Below are 18,708 nucleotides of genomic sequence, written 5' to 3'. Positions count from 1 at the left end.
AGCGAGTCTCCTGCCTCTGCCTCCCAAGTAGCTGCAACCATAGGCACCCGCCACAATGCCCAGCTATTTTTTGGTTGCAGCTGTCATTGTTGTTTGATGGGCCTGGGCTGGATTCGAACTCGTCACCTTAGGTGTATGTGGCTGGCACCCTAGCCACTTGAGCCACAGGCGCCGAGCCAATTGCCTGAGTCTTTAAGGATGAACCACGTAATTGATACCTTTATTGTGAAAACAAAATCTATTTATTTGTTTTTTGATATATAATATTTTGACATATAATATTTTTACATATTTATGAGATACATGTGATATTTTGATACATGCATAGAATGTGTCATCTGAACATGTCAGATCTGCTAGCTCAGCAGTTCTAAACCTGTGTGGTCCTGACCCCTTTGGGGGTCAAATGATCCTTTCACAGGGGTCACCTAAGACCATCCTGCATATCAGATATTTACATTACGATTCATAACAGTAGCAAAATTACAGTTATGAAGTAGCAACAAAAATAATTTTATGGTTAGGGGTCACCACAACATGAGGAACTGTATTAAAGGGTTGTGCGGGGCATTTTAAAGGTTGAGAACCACTGCTCTAGCTATTTTGAAGTATAAAAGGTATTGTTAATTATAGTCACCTGCTGTGCTGTTGAACACTAAAACTTAGTCCTTTTACTTGCTTGTTTGTACCCATTAACCAACCTTTTCTTCTTCTCTCTACCCCCACATGCCATTCCCAGCCCCCAGGAACTCTCATTATACCCTCTACCTTTGTGTGATCAACTTCTCTAACTCCTTTATATGAGTGAAAAGAAAATATAGTGAGTTTTGTCTTTCTCTGGCTGGCTTATTTCACTTAACAGAATGACCTCTAGTTTCATCTATGTTATTATAAAACATAGAATTTAATTTTTTTGGTTTTTTTTGTAGTCCCAGCTACTTGGGAGGCTGAGGCAAGTGAATTGCTTAAGCACAGGAGTTTGAGGTTACTGTGAACTGTGATGCCACAGTACTCTACTGAGGGCGACATGGTGAGACTGTCTCCAAAAAAATAAAAAGGATAAATACCCAGTAGTGGGATTGCTGGACTATATGGTTGTTCTCTTTTTAAGTTTTTGAGAAACCTCCATACTGTATTCCATACTGGCTATACTAATTTAAACACCCGCCAGCAGTGTCTAAGAGGTTCCTTTTCTCCACATCCTGGCCAGTGTTTATTTTTGTCTTTTTTATAGTAGCTATTCTAACTGGGGGAAAAATGATGCCTCACTGTGGTTTTGATTTGCATTTCTCTGATGATTAATGAAGTAGAGCATCTTTTCATATACTTTTTGGCTATTCCTATATCTTCTTTTTTTTTTTTTTTTTTGAGAGGGGGCTTCAGGTTTTCCCCTGGGTAGAGTGCCGTGGCATCTCAGCTCACAGCAACCTCCCACTCCTGGGCTCAAGCAAGTCTCCTGCCTCAGCCTCCCAAGTAGCTGGGACCACAGGCGCCCGCCACAACGCCGGCTTTTTTTTGGTTGCAGCCGTCATTGTTGTTTGGCGGGCCGGGGCTGGATTCGAACCCGCCACCTTGGGTGTACGTGGTTGGTGCCTTAGCCACTTGAGCCACAGGCGCCGAGCCTCATATATCTTCTTTTGAGAAATATCTATTCAGATCCTTTGCCCACTTTTTAATGGGATTATTTAGGTTTTTGCCATTAATGTATTTGAGTTCTATGTATAGTCTGGATATTTGTCTACTGTTGAACAAATAGTTTGTAAATATTTTTTCCCATTCTACAGGTTATTGCTTCCCTCTGTTGATTGTTTACTATGCAGAAGTAATGATTAATACTGTCCCATTTGTCTATTTTTGTTTTTGTTGCCTATGCTTTTGAAATCTTAGCCATAAAATCTTTGTCTAGACTGAAGTCCTGGAGCAGTTCCCCTTTTTTGAAAACAAAATCTTGTGGGAGCTGGTGAGAGGTGTAGGGAGAAGGTGGGAGAAGAGTGGTCTGTAATCTCAGAGATAGGCTCCTGGAATGTGGGTGAAAAGAATAAAGGAACAATGGCCTAGACTTCTAGATTAGAGTTAGTCTAAGCAGAGTTTCTGGAGGTGGGGAGTATTCAGAACAATAGCAGGGAGAGGTGGGGCTAAGGAGGAGAAGAGGGAACATGGAAAGTTAAATGCAAAGGAGGAGTTAAAAGGGAAGATTTTTAGAGAAGACCATAGTTCTGTGGTGATAGAGAGTGGGTCCTGAGGGCAGTTTGGGATTTGAATTCTAAGCTGTGTAAGTTTGGGCACATTACTTAACTGGCTTTCTAAGTCTCAGATTCCTTAGCTATAAAGTGAGATATAAGAGCAACCTTGTAAGATTGCTAGGAGAATTATATTAGCTTAGCATGCTGGTGCCTGGAATGTAGTATGCTCAATAAATGGTTATGTGTATTATAATTATTTTTATTGGTGTTTTGTTCAAATGTTGTTTGGAAGAGATATTTAGATTTGTTTATTGTAGCTCCAGAGAGTAAAAGTGTAAGATGCTAGGGTGTAAGTAGGTTTAAGAAAGAATGCTCATGACAAAAATCTTGTAAAAGGGGAAAAAAAAAGAATTTCTCAGCAATGAAAGTTTGCTGGATGGAGAGGGCTTCTAGGAGCTGGACTTGGTAGCAGTGGTCAGGTTGGCTAGAGGCAGCTGGCTGTCCCCATGATTAGGCAGCTGCAGAGTTTTATTGCTGGGCTGGGGTAAATGGAAGGCTTATGTTTCCTTGAACCACTGTGATTCTCTGAATGAATAATTAACCTTATTTTGAGTTGGAGGGTGGGTAGGGAGGGAGGGCTTAAAGGAGACCCTGTTCTGACCAGAGACTTTGAAAACAATTTTATTTCTTAAGTTTTTGCTATTGAACTTCGTTGTATCCTGTAGTCTGATCAGAGATAATATATTCCCCCTCAAGGTTAGTGTTAGAAGGAAGGTGGAAAATAGTTATTTTGACCTCTTTAGCAAAAAAAAAAAATGATGCTATTTAGACTCAGTGTCTGTAGCTCGGTGAGTAGGTGCCAACCACATAACACCAAGTCCAGTAGGTTTGAGCTGGGCATTGTGGTGGGCACCTGTAGTCCCAGCTACTTGGGAGACGAGACAAGAGAATCCCTTAAGCCCAAGAGTTTCAGGTTGCTGTGAGCTATGACGCCATGGCACTCTACCCAGGATGACATAGTGAGACTCTGTCTCCAAGGAAAAAAAAAAAGATGCTATTAAATCCATGAAACCAGGGCAGCACCTGTGGCTCAAAGCAATAGGGCACTGACCCCATATGCCAGAGGTGGCGGGTTCAAACCCAGCCCTGGCCAAAAACTGAAAAAATAAAATAAAATAAAATAAATCCATGAAACCACTGGTTTATATTCAAAAAACAAATAAGAAATTGGAATTCTGTATGTAGTTATGAGCACCATTGAGGCAGTCTGTGCAAATTAAAGTACTTTAAATATGATAGGGGAACTTAAAATTTAAATGTATCTTACTGTGAATACCATTATAAAAAATCCATACTCTAATTGCTCTGGATTCTTGTATATCATTATTATTATTATGTTTTATTGTTTGGGATTCACTGAGGCTACAAAGAATTAGGTTGCATTGATTGTACTTATTAGATCTTATATATTATTTTTATATGGTAAATGTTAAACCTGTTTTCCATTTAGCTCATTATAAAATAAATTCTCATAGAGGGGCATTCCTTGGAGTTTTGGACAAGACTGGAAGTAAAAATACAGGCAAGAAGGGAATAGTTTCTTGACCTTTGGGCTGGCTGACTTGGCCACAATAGGCGCTGTGCTCTTGCCTTCAACCTTCTTCCTCTAGGGACAATGGTAATATCTGGGCACCTCACCTCTAAGGGGAATTACCACATTTCTGAACTAAAAATTAGTTAACACAAATTTTATAATTATAAATTTTATAATACCTTAGTGTAGCTTGCTTTGTATCACTGATCTACACCCTCCCACCTCTTACCTACAGTCACCTGTGTCTACAGGGCCTCCCTGGGATGAGGAGTAAGAACAGCGTGGCTCGAACCCCCCTGTCCCTGCTTACATCGAAGCTTACTGGGGTCTTCTCAGCAGGAAGAGCGGGGCCAAGGGTGTAGTCAGAGGTGGACAGGAATTGCTCTTGGGAAACAGCCTAGGGAACAGGGTATAGATTGAAGCAGGAGACACTTTCTTTATTCTTTGTTACCCTTCCCTAAAATATATCCATCTGTCTGGGTAGTACAGGTCCACAAAGGCTGTAGGAGCTGATCCTGAGCTACAGGGTAGGTCCTGTGGGTCTGTGGCTTCGCCTGATCTGTTTGAGGGGTGTGTGGGCATCTCACCACTGCCTCTTTGCCGAGTTTTCTCTGTTCTGGGCAGACCTCATCTTCTCTCTCCACTGTGCCCTCAATTGGTGTGTTTTTTCCCTCTTGGCTGCAGGATTATTACAGTGGTGGCTACTATCCTGCACAGGACCCGGCCTTGGTCCCCCCCCCGGAAATTGCCCCAGATGCCTCCTTCATTGATGATGAAGCAGTAAGTTAACAAAGCACAAGTGATCATCTTTGACCCTTGGACACCAGGTTTCAAATCTGAAGCTAAAAGAAATAAAACAACAAAGGATTAGTTTGGCAATATATAATTGAGAAACTCTAAATAATAGTGGCTTATACATGTAGGAGAGAAGTCAGTTTTTTCCTCATTAAAGAAGGACAGAAGTAGTCAGACCAGCAGTAGTGGGGCAGCTTCACAAAGTTATCAGGGGCCCTGTCCACTTCCGATCATTGCTTTGCCATCTGTAGCCTTGTGGCCTTTATTCTTGTGGTCCAGGATAGAAGTAGCTAAACCTACAGCCATCGCATCTGTATTGAAGAGACAGCAGGGTGCAGAAAGAGGAGGGAAATTACCCTCTCCTCCCTTCTAGGAGACTTCCTAAAAGTTCCTAAGAACATGTCTACTTTTATCTCACTGACTAGTGTCTGTTCATATGGCTGTATCTAGTTGCAAGGATATGCAGTCTTTTATCTGTAGTAGTATGCCTAGCTAAAAGTTTGAATTTATTCACACTAAAGGGGCAAATGGATGTTAGGAGGTACCCAGTAGCTGTGTTAGATAACCCTTGTGTCTCACATAGCTATATCCCCTGCTGTGGAGTTTCTCCTGAGCCTCTGCATAAGGGAAGTGTTCTGTGGTGTCAGGCTCATGTGTAAGGTACAAAGTGCTGTTCAATCTGTAGGGGAGGGGGCTACAGCCTATTAGAAGGGAGTTGGAGAGATAGGAGGCGCTGCCTTTCCATAGAGGATCTTATAAAAAATCATTCATTTCTACTTTTCCCAGAAAGTATTTATCCCATTGCATACTTCTGCTATGATTGATAACCACTTCCCTCTGTGTATCCTTCTTGGCAAGTGCAGTAGTTGAGCCCTTTTGGTCCTAAGCCCAGGAGATAGCAGAGAACTCACTTAGTGGCAAAAGTTAATTTTCTTGCAGGGAGAGTGTGCCTAGGAGGTTGCACTAATGTTCAGACCAGGGCCTGGGTCTCACTGAAGGTTTGAGGGGTTTTTTGGGAGACAAGAGTCTCACTATGTCGCCCTAGGTAGAGTGCCATGGTGTCATAGCTCACAGCAACCTTAAACTCTTGGGCTTAAGCAATTCTCCTGCCTCAGCCTCCCAAGTTGCTGGGACTATAGGCACCTGCCACAATGCCCGACTATTTTTTTGTTGCAGTTTGGCCAGGGCTGGGTTTGAACTCACCACCCTAGGTATATGGGGCCAGCGCCCTACTTACTGAGCCACAGGTGCTGCTCGAGTTTTAAAATTCTATTCCCTTTCACACACACATCCTTCTGGGCACATCTCTGGATGACTTGTGGTGTGATCTGTGGTATTTTGTTCGTTTGTTTTTTGTTTTAGGAGAAAAGAATAGCAGTCTCCTAGAAAGTTAGTTGGGCCTTTTTTGTGTGTGAGGTTTTCTCTCTACCCAGCTCCACATTCTTACTCTCTGACATCTACTCTGGTGTGGGGTCTGCTGGTTCAGAGATCGATAAAGAACCAATTTTTAGGCTCAGCGCCTGTGGCTCAAGTGGCTAAGGTGCCGGCCACATACACCTTAGGTGGTGGGTTCGAATCCAGCCCGGGCCCGCCAAACAACAATAATGGTTGCAACCAAAAAATAGCCGGGCGTTGTGGCGGGCGCCTGTGGTCCCAGCTACTTGGGAGGCTGAGGCAGGAGACTCGCTTGAGCCCAGGAGTTGGAGGTTGCTGTGAGCAGTGAAGCCATGGCACTCTACCCAGGGGCTCAGCTTGAGGCTCTGTCTCAAAAAAAAAAAAAAAAAAGAACCAATTTTTAGAGGTGAAATCCTGGATTTTATTTTTTAACTTTAATTCTTTTGTTGTTGCTGTTGTTGCAGTATTTGGCCAGGGCTGGGTTTGAACCCACCGCCTCCAGCATATGGGGCCGGCGCCCTACTCCTTGAGCCACAGGTGCCACCCTTAACTTTAATTCTTAATTTCAAAATTTTATACAGCCCTTTTAAGCAGATAAAATTTATATGTAATTGGGATACAAATTCATACCACTGGTTCTTTGTACTTGTGAAATTTGGGGACACCTCTTGGCCTCGTATAAGCAGCCTTTCATCTGGCATTAAGGGAGCTTGGTAGATGGCGGGTGAAAGATCATAGTGCACAGGGGGATAGAGGGTGCAGTGGGATTGGTGAGGCACAAGATCATCCCATAAACTTTGGATCCTTAGCAACATTTCCTGATCCCCTCACCCAGATTACTAATTCCTGCTTCCCCTTCCCCCTGCCCCCAGTTTAAACGACTACAGGGCAAGAGAAACCGAGGGAGGGAGGAAATCAACTTTGTGGAGATCAAAGGTGATGACCAGCTGAGTGGGGCTCAGCAGTGGATGACCAAGTCATTGACAGAAGAGAAGACCATGAAGTCATTCAGCAAAGTAAGTGGGAAGGCCTGTTGGGTGGCCTACTTCGGAGGCCCCAAAGCAAAATTTTGTCTCACCCTCAAACCCATTGCTGTTGTCACAACACCTTCAGCAAGTACACACTGCCCCTGGAACTGCAGGAATATGTCCCGAGCACCACAGGTAGGCCTTGCCTATCAGAACTTTGTGGCACTTTAACTTCCCCGGGCTGGATGGTGGAGGCCAGTTACCAGCCTGCAGCTGGGAAGGTCTCTATGTATGTGGCTCCTTCCTGGGCTGGATAGAAACCACAGTTGTTCCAGCATATCCCTCTCCATCCTGTTAAGCTGGGACCTGGCTCAACATATCTTTGAGGCATGGGCACAACAGAGCCTCAGAAGTCCTGGAATCCCTAGATTCTGATCAAGCAGTTCCTTCTCTCTCTTTTCATCATTTATTGTGGCCAGCTAGCAGCTCTTCAGACACTTCTATTCATCACCTTTCCCACACTATGCTCCTGCCTTCTCTGTGCTGATTTCCTCCAGTCAGTATGATGAACATCTTTTCACCTAGTAGCTGAGAACAGCAATTGTGGACATTTATGAGCCTGCCATAGGGGGGCAAGTGGGGAAGCCCTGGATTTGAGCCCAGCACCAGCAAGGCCAAGGTCGAGGATTTTGTTCCCTTATCCTCCCCCATTTGCTTTGCTTTGTTCTATGGCCACAGATGGCCATCTGAGCCCCAGTCGTTTGTTTTAACTGAATGCTGGCGGTCATATAGGACAGAGCAAAGGATTGTGGTTAGATCAGCGCAGATCCATCACTGTTTACTGGAAAAACCACTTAGGAGAGTGTGCTCAGCTAACTGGGCTGAGAAGTACCGTCATGTAGTGATAGCTACTGTTGTTAGTGCTCACTGTGGGCCAGCAGTGGGGCTGGATGTTTTATGTACATCATCTTTAACTGTCACATTAAATGGCATTAAATAGTAGCAAGCAGTTAGAGTTTGCTATTTTCCTCCTCCAAGTTTTCTTCCTACTGTCTCATTGTATTGAAGTAGGTATTTTAAAAAGGAGAAAAAGATATGGTTCTTGTCTTTGAGTAGTTGACAGCATTGTAGTTGGGAAGAAGAGATTTAAGGACACTTGAGTGTAAATGATTACAGTGCAAATTGATTACATAAGTGCTGAGGAGACTCTGGAGAGGAGTTTTGGGAGTTGGGTGGAGCTGATTAGGAAGCTTCTAGTCTGAGACAGCTCTGGCAGAGGCTAGAAAAACCACAGAATGAAAGCCCAGACCAATATAGACTTTGACAGTAAATCATTTGCATCAGAGCTTCGTTAGGGGTTCAGTGCAGTTATGGATAGAGGCTGGGAGGTTGGAGAGAGATGGAGTGATTGTAAAATTTCTAATTCCAGAGAAGCTGTTGGCACTTACGTGAATGGGGGAGGTAGGGTTTTAGCCAGAGGTGATTGATGGGAGAGAGCGTGTAAGCAGTAGCAGGAGACGGGCTAGACATCTGGCCTGACTGGGGAGGAAGGGACAGAGATGAAGAGAGATGGGCATAGGGATTGTAGGAGGGCCTGGAGGAAGGCAGAAAGTCACCTGTACCTGGCATGTAGCTGTTTCAGACTGACTGTACTCGGTAAAATTGGTCTTCAATATCCACCCTGGATAGAGCCCTGTGGGTAATGCAGGGGGTGGGGTGGAGTGACCAAAGAAACAAAGTCCTGATCTCAGAGTATTTCCAGTCTAATGAGGATATTCGCAGGCTATTTTAGGCAAGTATTTCTTTTCTTTCTTTTGTTTTTTCCCCTCTGGCTTGGGAATCCAGTGCTTTATCCATTAGGCCATTGGAGTTATTTTAGGCAAGTATTTCTGTTTTTGTTATTTTATTTTATTTATTTATTTTTTGAGACAGAGTCTCACTATGTTGCCCTTGGTAGAGTGCTGTAGTGTCACAGCTCACAGGAACCTCAAACTCTTGGGCTTAAGCCATTCTCTTGCCTTAGCCTCCCAAATAGCTGGGACTAAAGGTGCCTGCCACAATGCCCAGCTATTGTTTTGTTGTTGCAGTTGTCATTGTTGTTTAGCTGGCCTGGACTGGGTTTGAACCTGCCAGCCTCTGTGTATTTGGCCAGTGCTGTAACCATTGTGCTATGAGTGCCAAGCCTAGGCAAGTATTGCTGAAATTTTTTTTTTATAGTTGCTTTAATAACTGTTCTGTAAGTATATAGACATAAAAACAGCTCCAAGCTATCTTTTCTCCCCCAAGATTTGGGCTGTGTAATTGGTTTCTCTGTCTCAAACTTGTACCATCTGGGCAAAAGAGAAACTTCTGCTTTCTTCTTCGAGATTTATGACTGTATTTTCTTCCCTTCCAGAAGAAGGGTGAGCAGCCAACAGGCCAGCAGCGGCGGAAACATCAGATCACATATCTGATTCATCAGGTGAGAGGGCTGAGGGCCCTAGTGCAGGCAGGGTTCCTGTAAATCTGGGAATTTGAAGGATGAGATATGGGCTAGCAGCCCTGGGGCTGGGACCATCTTCTAGCAGATGTTCTCCCCTTGGCCACTAGGCGGGGGTATGTCCTTCAAAGGGTGATCCTGCTCCAGCTCAGTTCACTGCAGATAAGGCTCAGGTGCCGGTGCTTAGAATAAACTCTTAATTGAAAATTCACATGTCTAAAACATAGTCCAAAAGGAGATTGAAACGGTTTATCACAGCATTATTTTAAATGCCAAGTTTATCTAGTAATTTAAAAAACTAAACAAAAAGCTGATTGACCAGCTTAGCATAACATCCACATGAGGGGCTTGGTTTTGTTTTGTGGCAGGCAAGTCGGAATTACAAATAATCCAAAATGTCAGACTGAATGTTTTAGAATTAGAATTAGAATATGTCTTGGTATTTATTTGGTATGACTGGGCAGCCTTCAGATATAGTTGACCCTTGGCTAGCATGGGGGTTAGGTCAAAAATCTGCCATAGTGTTTTGATGGGAGAAAGATTTTTAAATTGGGATGCTCTCACTGGCAGGAGGAAAATGTCTCTCAGAATTCCAGTCTGACTCTCCCCACCCTCTTCTTCTTGCCACAGGCTAAGGAGCGTGAGCTGGAACTGAAGAACACCTGGTCAGAAAACAAGCTCAGCCGCCGTCAGACCCAAGCCAAGTATGGATTCTAGGGCTTCAGAACCAACTCTTACAAGGACCTCCTGCCAGCCCAGCTGGCTCGGCCCCCAGCTTCACTTCTGGGACCCCAGCTGCTCTTAGCCCAGGATCTCTTTCCCTGAGGACCCAGCCCTCGCCTCTGCGAGAATGAACATATTTGATAGATCTTTCTTAACAAAAGTTAGAAAATTCAGCTCCTTTCTGTCTCGGAGCTAGCAAAGACTTGAGTGGTGCCCCTGAAGGGGCTCTGAATCTTGGATGGGAGTTTTGCTCTCTGTCGGATGTGATGAAATATTGACCCCCTCCCGCCCCCCTTTTTTTTAAAACCAGGGATGTCTGTTGAAATAAAACATTCAGTCTGACAGACGCCACCTACCCTGTCCCTGGACCTTGCTGTTTACCTATGTGAAGCACTTTCCAAACTTCATGAGCTATGTTTCTGCCCACCATTTAGCTGAGTTTATGGTTATTGAGGACCCTAGAAATTGTATATACAATTTTGTATAGGGAAGGATGACTTTCAAAGGGGCCTGTGACCCCAAATATGGAAAGTATTGCTAATCTTAACTCTGGAGACTGGGGAAGTCAAGAGGTTCTTTCTGTGGTGTGAAGAACTGTGAGACATAGGCTCAGCGCCTGTAGCTCAGCGGCTAGGGTGCCAGCCACATACACTGGAGCTGGTGGGTTCAAATTCAGCCTGGGCCTGCCAAACAATGACAGCTACAACCAAAAAAAAAAAAAAAAAAAAAATCGCCAGGCATTGTGGTCCCAGCTACTCAGGAGGCTGAGGCAAGAGAATTGCCTAAGCCCAAGAGCTGGAGGTTGCTGTGAGCTGTGACACCATGGAACTCTACCGAAGGGTGAAAAAGTGAGACTCTGTCTCTAAAAAAAAAACAAAAAAAAAAGTTCAATCATGCAATTAAAAAAAAGACATAAAATTCCATTCAGCAGGAGGTAAAGTGATGAAATGCCTGTTCCTAAAGATTCAGATTGGCACTGGTTGTCCTTGCCCCGCACTATTTTGGAAACTTCATGTAGCGCTCGGGAGTTAGGTAGATATCCATGATCCCTGGCCTTTGATGGTGAAGGGAGGTGGCAGGGTCTATAGATTCCAGTTAGCTGCAGGGCACTGTGGTACTAAAGAAAGATAAGACAGATGGAAGGATTCCTTCCACCTGGGGCAAGGTTATGAAAATAGTGTATAGGTCATACCACAAACACCATTGAGCAATGTTGTGAAGGATACCGGGACCCCTAGTAGGGCTTGGATGCTGTGGTTTCCTGCAGGAGAGAAGTGTTGGAGAGACTCATACAAGAGAGCTGTGGATCCCAGGTGGGGAGCTGGTGACCAGGCAGAGATGCTGGAGCTCACTTTTGCAGGGGACACTGAGGAGGATCCATGTTTAGTAGCCATGCTGACAGGGAGGCAGGGTGGAAGCTGGAGGGGGCAGTGTAAAGAGGTAATGGTGGGGTTTGAGGGATGAGAAAGATGAGACAAGTGAGGGATCTCACCATGCTTCTGGTTTTTTGTGCTGGGGTAAGTTGAAGAGTCTGTTTCTCATTAAGTGCAGAGGAGGGTTTCATCACTTACAGGAAAATCACCCGCTTATCTGAAATCTGACCTACTTCGGGTTGGAGCCAGACAGGGCTCCTAAGTCCCACAGGGACACTCGGCTGTAGTTGGCCAAATCTGTGTATCCAGCCCAACCTCCTGAAAGGAGCATCATCCTTGCCTGCTCCCACCCCGAGGCACAGCGGGTGGGACTGAGATTCACCCTTAGGGCATCTTAGGTGTGAGGTCAGCAGCTCCTAGTGAGTGAAGTATTTACTTTCCTGTCACTGGGTTTGGCCCTTCCCCCTGAACTGCCACACTCCCGGTATTCAGCAGTTCAGGTTTTCTCATTTTAGGGGCTGCACCTCGATGTAGCGGGAAGAGTTCTAGGCTGGGAGGCAGGAGGTAGTGAGGTGAGACCCAGTGTCTTCTGAGAATGGGCAGAGCTGAGCTAGGTACCTTGAACCATCTTGCCTCCCACCTCCTTTAGTTCTCCTCAAGTAGTCACCAAAGATGGTATTTTATTTGGTGGTCGGAATTTCCTGGTCACTGAAAAATACTAACAGGTTAGAAAATGGACAGCTGTCATTTGGGAGGGCTTGCTGGTGACAGTAGCTTCAAGTTCTCATACGTAAACAGAAAACAGGGATGAGGGAGAGAGAAAGAATGATACTGGTTAATATTGTCATGGCAGCCATCAGTCAATGGGCAGAAAGAGGAAGGTGAAGGCTTTGGTCAGAAGGGGATCCAAATAGCCCTGGCAGGTGTTAGAGGGACTGGGACAATCTCTGGTGGGCAGTGTCAGGTTTACCGGAACACTGGAGCTGAGAGCCACAAGCATCAGACTCTCATGGAGATGACAGGGTTGTCATGAGGGTGTTCCAGGGTTTTCAATGTCCAGGCCTCTTGGGAGGGACCCAGTCAGGTCCCAATGACAACTGAGGTGCTCAGCTACTGTCTAAAGCCACAGTGTAAATATTGAGGGGCTAAGTTCTGTGGGGCATGGGGGAGTGGCCAGGATGCCTGGGTGCTCTGGGCTGCATCCTCTTTGTCCTTTTTTACCCTTTCTTCCTCCCTTTCAGGTGAGGACTAGAAGAGGTAGTTAAGGGTGGGGCTCAGTGGTGCAGTGGTGACTGGCCAACAACCCTCCCTGAGTGGGTTTGTGGGCTTTGATGTGCTGTGCAGTTGTGACAGCTGAGGTTCAGGGGTTATTAGTAGCTTTCAATCACCCTGCTCTGAGCCAGAGTTACAGGCCCGCCTTACTGGAACCACCCACTGCACTAGTTGAGGGAGTAGACAGTGTGAAAAGGGCAGCTGGTAGGGAGGACTGAAGCTAGAAGAGCCCCAGGGTCAGTGGCACTGCAGACGGCTGGGGCAGGAGCACAGAGCTGGCCCTGTAGTGGGGGCAGTTTTCTCTGCTCACAGCAAGGCCTTTGTTTCCTGGCAGGGACCTGGACCTCGGGCTGGGCTGAGCCAGAGGGGCCTAGCCAGAGGAGGTCTAGGGAGAGATGGGATGGCCAGGTGAGAAATGCCTTCCCCTCCTGGCTGGGAGGAGCAGCCTGCTTACAGAACTGCCAGGCCCCTTCTTCTGTGCAAGTTACTCAACTCTCCTCCCTCTCAGCCCCAGGCCTTCTTGGAAATGGAGTCAGCAAATTGGGGCCATCCCCAACGCTGAGAGGAAAGGCGGCTCCATCACCTTGTCTGCAGGGCTGGGCCTCCATTGGACAGGGGTGATAAGACCTGCCTCCTACTCCCTGTGACCTTAGTTTCCTCTTTAGTAGAAATGAAAAGTTATGTCACAAGGGTCTCTGAAGTCCCTCTAGTCTCAGCAGTCCTGCTTTTCAAAGCCCTTCACTTGCATTGTCTCACTCATCAGTGACCCTGTGTGCAAGTGAGGGGAATCTCTGTTTCATAGGAATATGGGATGCAGGGGCACAGAAGAAGGCTTCCCTATCAAAGGACACCAGCCAGTTAACACAGTACCATGACAAGAACATGGGCTCTTCATGACATAGCATCACCCCAAGCTATGTGGAGCCGAAGGGAGATCCCTGGGTCCTGCCTTCTCCGTGGCTAGCAGGCCAGGAGCACCAAGTGCGTCACTAGGCATCTCTGCCTGTTCTGTTAGACCCCAAACACTGAGAAACCCTGCCCTGTGGCTTCTGATGTCTGCCTCTGGCTGTAGAACAGGCCACTCGGCTGCATCCTTACTCTGCTACAAGGGATCAGGTGAGGTGACTCCCGGAGTCTAATCTAAGGCTTTTTTTTGCACTCTCAGCTCTCCCTGATTTCAGCAAAGCCATCTGCTCTCCTCGCTTCCCCCCTGCCTCTCTCCCCACCTCTCCTCTAGGCCTGAGGTCTAAACAAAAGGAAGTGGAACCCTGACTCTGTTGACTCAGCAGCAAAGATTCTCCTTAATCTAATTAGTGCTGGGTAGAAAGGAGGCAAATTGGCCAGTCACTGGGCTGGAGCCTGTGCCAGGCTGAGGGTGCTGTGGGGCGGTGGCTGCACCCAGGCTTAGGGGCCATGGCCTGGAGGGTGGATTTGGAGGGTCTTTGTGCCTTAGGCTGGTACAGGGCCCCTTGACAGAGAGGAACCCTGACAGGCACCCATTGCCTTAACTAAGTTCTCATAGGAATGAGCATGTAAAGACAGGGTGCACAGGTGGGACCACAGGAGCACCAAGGATGGGTAGCTTCTGGATGGGGTGGCAGTCTCTGCTTTGAGCCCTGAGGACTTTCTGGGGCAGACAAAGCCCCACCTCAGAAAGTCCCTAGTCTGAGACAAAAGTAAGGCCCAGGACTATTCCTCCAGGTGACTGGAGCCCCAGGATGTGAAGCCCTGCATAGTGGGAGGAGGCTGTGGAAGTGTGTCTAGGGGCAAAGCATCACAATAAGGACAGGAGGGTACAGGGTCCTGACTGAGGCAAAGAGCCTAAGCCCAAGATGCTAGGAAGACAGAAGAGAATCTGGAGCCATTTTAGGGCTCCCTGTAGTCTAAGAACTCACACACGCCAGTTAATAACACATCCTCCTCCTGCCCGGAGTCATACTTGGCAGAGCGGTTGGGGAGGAGGAGTAGGGGCTGCTCCTCCACCACACCCCTCCCTACCCTGCCTCTCTTTCTTTACTGGGACCCTCAGGCTGTGGGACCACCACTCTGCCCTGGCTGCCTCCTTCAAGAGAAGGAATACTTTAGAGAGGTCTGTGTCCCCTGCCTTGGTGCCTCTAGCCCCTCAGCTGACAGACCTGTGACCCTTGCCCAAGCATCTGCCCCTCTATCCCTACTGAAATGGGTGTTCAACCACTTGTCTTCCACAATATGAAGGAGAGAAGGTCGGAGACAGAAGGAACCTGGAAGACTTAGGTCCCATGGGGGGAGGCAGTTGGCGATGATTTATTAGCCAGACAAGAATCAACAAACAAGTTCTAACATCTGTTCTCACCAAACCATTCCTCAGACAACAGCAGCGTTGGACCAGGGCCCAGACTCAAAGGCTCAGGGGGCCAAGGAAATTAGACTCCAGGAGGAGAAACCAGGGCAGCAGGGGCCAGCAGTACCCTCCCGGGATGCTTGCTTTTGTCTTAGAGCATAGCCAAGCCCTGAGCCACTGGATTCCTGGGGACCCTTGGAAGGGAGCCAGGTGGCATGTCCTTAAGAGCAAATGGACCCACATTTGATCCTCTGACCTCCAGGCTTCTTTGAGGGGGACTGGACCTGTCAGGGGCCAGGGTTAAGCTAGGATCCAGCACCTGGGTCCCCATGGGCAGCAAGCACTCTGGAAAGCAGCCACCTTTCCTATCTGAGGGGATCTTTGATGTTTTCTGTGGAGAAGAATTTGTGGATGTTGGGTAAGGGACAGGGGACTACACAGTAATCAGGAAGCCTGTGTTCTGGTCCTTGACCTTGACCAAGTCACTGTCCCTCTCTGGCTTTTCTTCCTTATCTGTGCAGTGAGGGAACTGGACTTGATCAGTTAGGGCAAATGAAGTGCTGCTCACCCTCCATCCCTTACCCATGGCAGACATCACTAATCAATCATGGTGCTATTTTCTGCTGAGTTCAGATATGTCCTTAATATCCTCTACAATGCAGTGATCTAGGCAGCCACAACCAATGGATTGATGTTGGCACACAAGATGACACCTCTTTGCCATCCTTGCAGTAGATGATGGCTGGGGTCCTTTCCAGCTTTGATCACCTATGATTTGTTCCATCCTTATTTCCTGAGAAGGGTGCCCAGTGTGAAGGTCTTTGGACCAGATGTTTTAAATTATTCTCCCCCAGCTCAGACTCACCAGCTACTGGGGAGGCCCAAAAGGGAACCACGCCTGTCCTTTGTCCAGAAGCATCTACCTTGAAAGATTGTGGGGAAGGGTGTGTCTCCAGGTGGATGGAAGCTTCTGGGGCAGGGCAGGCCCTTGTCTAGCCACAGAGTTCTCAGAATATAGCTGTGGTCCACCTGGACTCTGCAGAGAGAAGGACAGTCCTACGTCACACTTCAAACCCTCTGCCTCTTAGGCCTACCTGCAGTCTCAAGAGCCACAACATTTGGTCTTACTAGAATTTGGCCTCCAGTTAGGGGGTCTAAACCTCTCTCATTTATTCATTCAGCAGACATTTCCTGAGCACCTGCTGTATGCCCAGGGACTGTGCTTTGGAGACAGAGGCTAAGTCCCAAGCTTGCCTTCAGAGGGCTCACACTCTACTGGGGAAGGGGGATGAGGAGATGAGAAGAGACCAGTGGCCCAAGGTGATCAGTGGCAGGTGTGTGTGTGTAAAGCACAGTCTCTGGCCAGTTCAGGGAGAACTTTCCAGAAGCGAAAGGCACACTGGTCTTGAAGGATGACTGAAAGAGCAATGGGAGGACAAGCTTGCAGGAAATTGCTGCAGGTAGACAGATCGGAGGGTGCAAACTGAGGAGGCTTGAAACCACTTGGTGGTTTGGAGAGATGTGAATGTTCTAGGAGGACAGGAGCAGTGGTGTGAAGGCTAAGGAGGAGGGACACCCCACTGAAGCATGGAGGCCTCATGGGCCAGGCAGCTGCTTCAGAAAGACCATTCTGATCTCGGGGCAGAGGGATCAGAAGTAGAAAGATTGGTGGTAGGAAACTTGGTTAAGAAGCTCTTAGAAAAGTCCAGATGAGAAATAATGGGGTTGGAGCTAGGAAAAGGAAACATCTATTGGGAAGAGACCCAGCAAGAATTTCTGGCTAATGAGGGGGACTGGATGACAAAGGAGGAGATCTTGAGGGAGCCCTGGGATGCTAGCTTGGGTAGCTGGAGGGCTGGATTAGCTGGTAGTTGGCTGATCAGTCAGGATAGCCAACATGAGAGGAAGCAATCTAGGGGTGAGGGTGACAGTGGTGTTGGCTGTGTTGAGTTTGAGGGGCTATGGGATGCTGAGGAGCTGACCAGAAGCCCAGAGAAAAGTTTAGGTGGAGACATGGAATTGCGGCATCAGCTTGAGGACAGCAGCAGTTGGCAGGGTGTGGGTGGGCACAAGCAGTCCTCACAGCTAAGGGGGAGTTGAGGCAGTGGAAGGGGCAGGGAGGTGGGCTGGGGAAGGGCCTGAAGATGGGACAGAGGTAGAGGGAGAGAATGGACACAGCTAGTGGGCCTAACTTGGAGCAGGAGACGCTGACTTGATGAGGAAGGAGACAGGGAGTGGGGGAGATCGAGGGGGTGTGCAGAAGGAGGCTAGGAGGACAGATGCCCCCTCCCCTGAGCTCATCTGAGATGACAGAGGATCCCAAGCACCCTTCTTCTCCCAGATGGCAAGGCCATGAAGGCCAAGGAAGAGAGCCAGAGATGCATGGGGTGGGGCCTGCTGGACAAGATGGACATGGATCAAAGTGCTGGCTCAGGTGTGGGGAGGCTGAGGGCATCTGCCTGGGGCTTCTATTTTCTCTGTGGAGTAGGAGGGGTAGGGGCTTGACAATGGTGAGGTAGGTCTGAATGGCTGAAAAAAGGATTTCTGGCAGCTGGGACCATGCTGTTCCTTCCCACATTGCCTCAGACCTCTGACCTTCACCCTGACCCAGGCATCTGCCCTCTCCAGTTCAGCTTACAGGACAATCTTGGACTACCCTTTCCCTGCACTGCCATTTACCTGGCTTCCTGGGATAGGCCTGGACCGGCACTTCTGCAGCATGGGTGGGGACAGAGGGCCTTCACCTTCTACCTCAGCGTAGATGTTGCTGGGGGCCTCCCCAGGGCTGCCCCGGCCCATGGCATAGAAGGCGATGGGTTCATCAGGCTCATAGTAGATAGGGTTGGTGGGCTTGAGGGGTGTGGCCAGGCGGGGTCGAAGAGAGGGGCTTGTGTAGGCTTCCGGGGGCAGCTGAGGTTTGGTGGGGATGGGAGGCCTGGGCCTGGGTGGCTGGGAGGGCTAGGAGAGAGAGCAAGGTCCCCCAGTAGAGTCAGGGGAGAGCCTCCTTCCTCCTGGCCCCCCACCTCCCTCAGTGGCCTCTCTCCTCTTTTTGTTTCCTGGCTCCTCTCCCTCCCTCAACCCCTCCAGCCAAATAATACCTCCTTTGGTTCTGAGTTCTTCTCTTTTTGTGTTGGGGCTGGAGCCTGCCCCTTTTTAATGATTGGGCTGTACTGAGGGTTTGGGTCCCAGCTTTTGCTTCCAGAATCTGGTTCTTCAGTCCTTAGGAAAAGTCCTATGGGCTCTGGAGTCTGCTGGGAAAGGGGGAAGTTGGAGGGATTTGATTCAAGAGAGGGCAGGGTTGGGGGTAGGCAGGAGACCCTGGAGGACAGAATACTCTGGTCCAAGTGGAGGATGGGGGAGAGGAGATAGACTCAGGAATGTGGCCTGGACTGTGTTCCCTATGTGAGGAAGAGGAGATGGAGATGGCAAGGAAACCTGGAGTGGATGGAAGTGATCATACTGTGGTCATAGGCTGTAACTAGCATTAAACTTATTTTCTTTTGGAACACAGGGTCAGGCTAGTTTCCGTTTATGTCTATGATTGTAAAAATGCAACAAGGCTTTAGAAGTCTTTAGTTTAAAAGTTATTAGCGGCTCGGCGCCTAT

General features: G+C 47.8%; 2 protein-coding genes across 2 annotated transcripts in view; one reads left to right on the top strand and one right to left on the bottom strand.

The window, feature by feature from the left end:
• The window catches only part of PRCC (papillary renal cell carcinoma (translocation-associated)), a 33,494-nt gene extending 23,006 nt beyond the window's left edge, over positions 1 to 10,488 (top strand). Inside the window, exons 4-7 of the mRNA XM_003795240.3 lie at positions 4,462 to 4,557; positions 6,840 to 6,983; positions 9,331 to 9,396; positions 10,045 to 10,488. Coding sequence (XP_003795288.1) covers positions 4,462 to 4,557; positions 6,840 to 6,983; positions 9,331 to 9,396; positions 10,045 to 10,131 — 393 coding nt within the window. The 3' untranslated portion in view covers positions 10,132 to 10,488. The remainder of the gene's footprint in view (positions 1 to 4,461; positions 4,558 to 6,839; positions 6,984 to 9,330; positions 9,397 to 10,044) is intronic.
• Positions 10,489 to 16,021: 5,533 nt separating this feature from the next.
• The window catches only part of SH2D2A (SH2 domain containing 2A), an 8,383-nt gene continuing 5,696 nt past the window's right edge, over positions 16,022 to 18,708 (bottom strand). Inside the window, exons 6-8 of the mRNA XM_003795239.3 lie at positions 18,201 to 18,350; positions 17,782 to 18,060; positions 16,022 to 16,138 (exon numbers count right to left, since the gene is read on the bottom strand). Of these exons, the coding sequence (XP_003795287.2) occupies positions 16,022 to 16,138; positions 17,782 to 18,060; positions 18,201 to 18,350 (546 nt within the window). The remainder of the gene's footprint in view (positions 16,139 to 17,781; positions 18,061 to 18,200; positions 18,351 to 18,708) is intronic.

The sequence above is a fragment of the Otolemur garnettii genome, unplaced genomic scaffold (assembly GCF_000181295.1).
Source record: "Otolemur garnettii isolate 467f Iridium unplaced genomic scaffold, OtoGar3 scaffold00091, whole genome shotgun sequence".
NCBI classification, from domain to species: Eukaryota; Metazoa; Chordata; class Mammalia; order Primates; family Galagidae; genus Otolemur; species Otolemur garnettii.
This window is presented reverse-complemented; position numbering and strand designations above follow the sequence as displayed.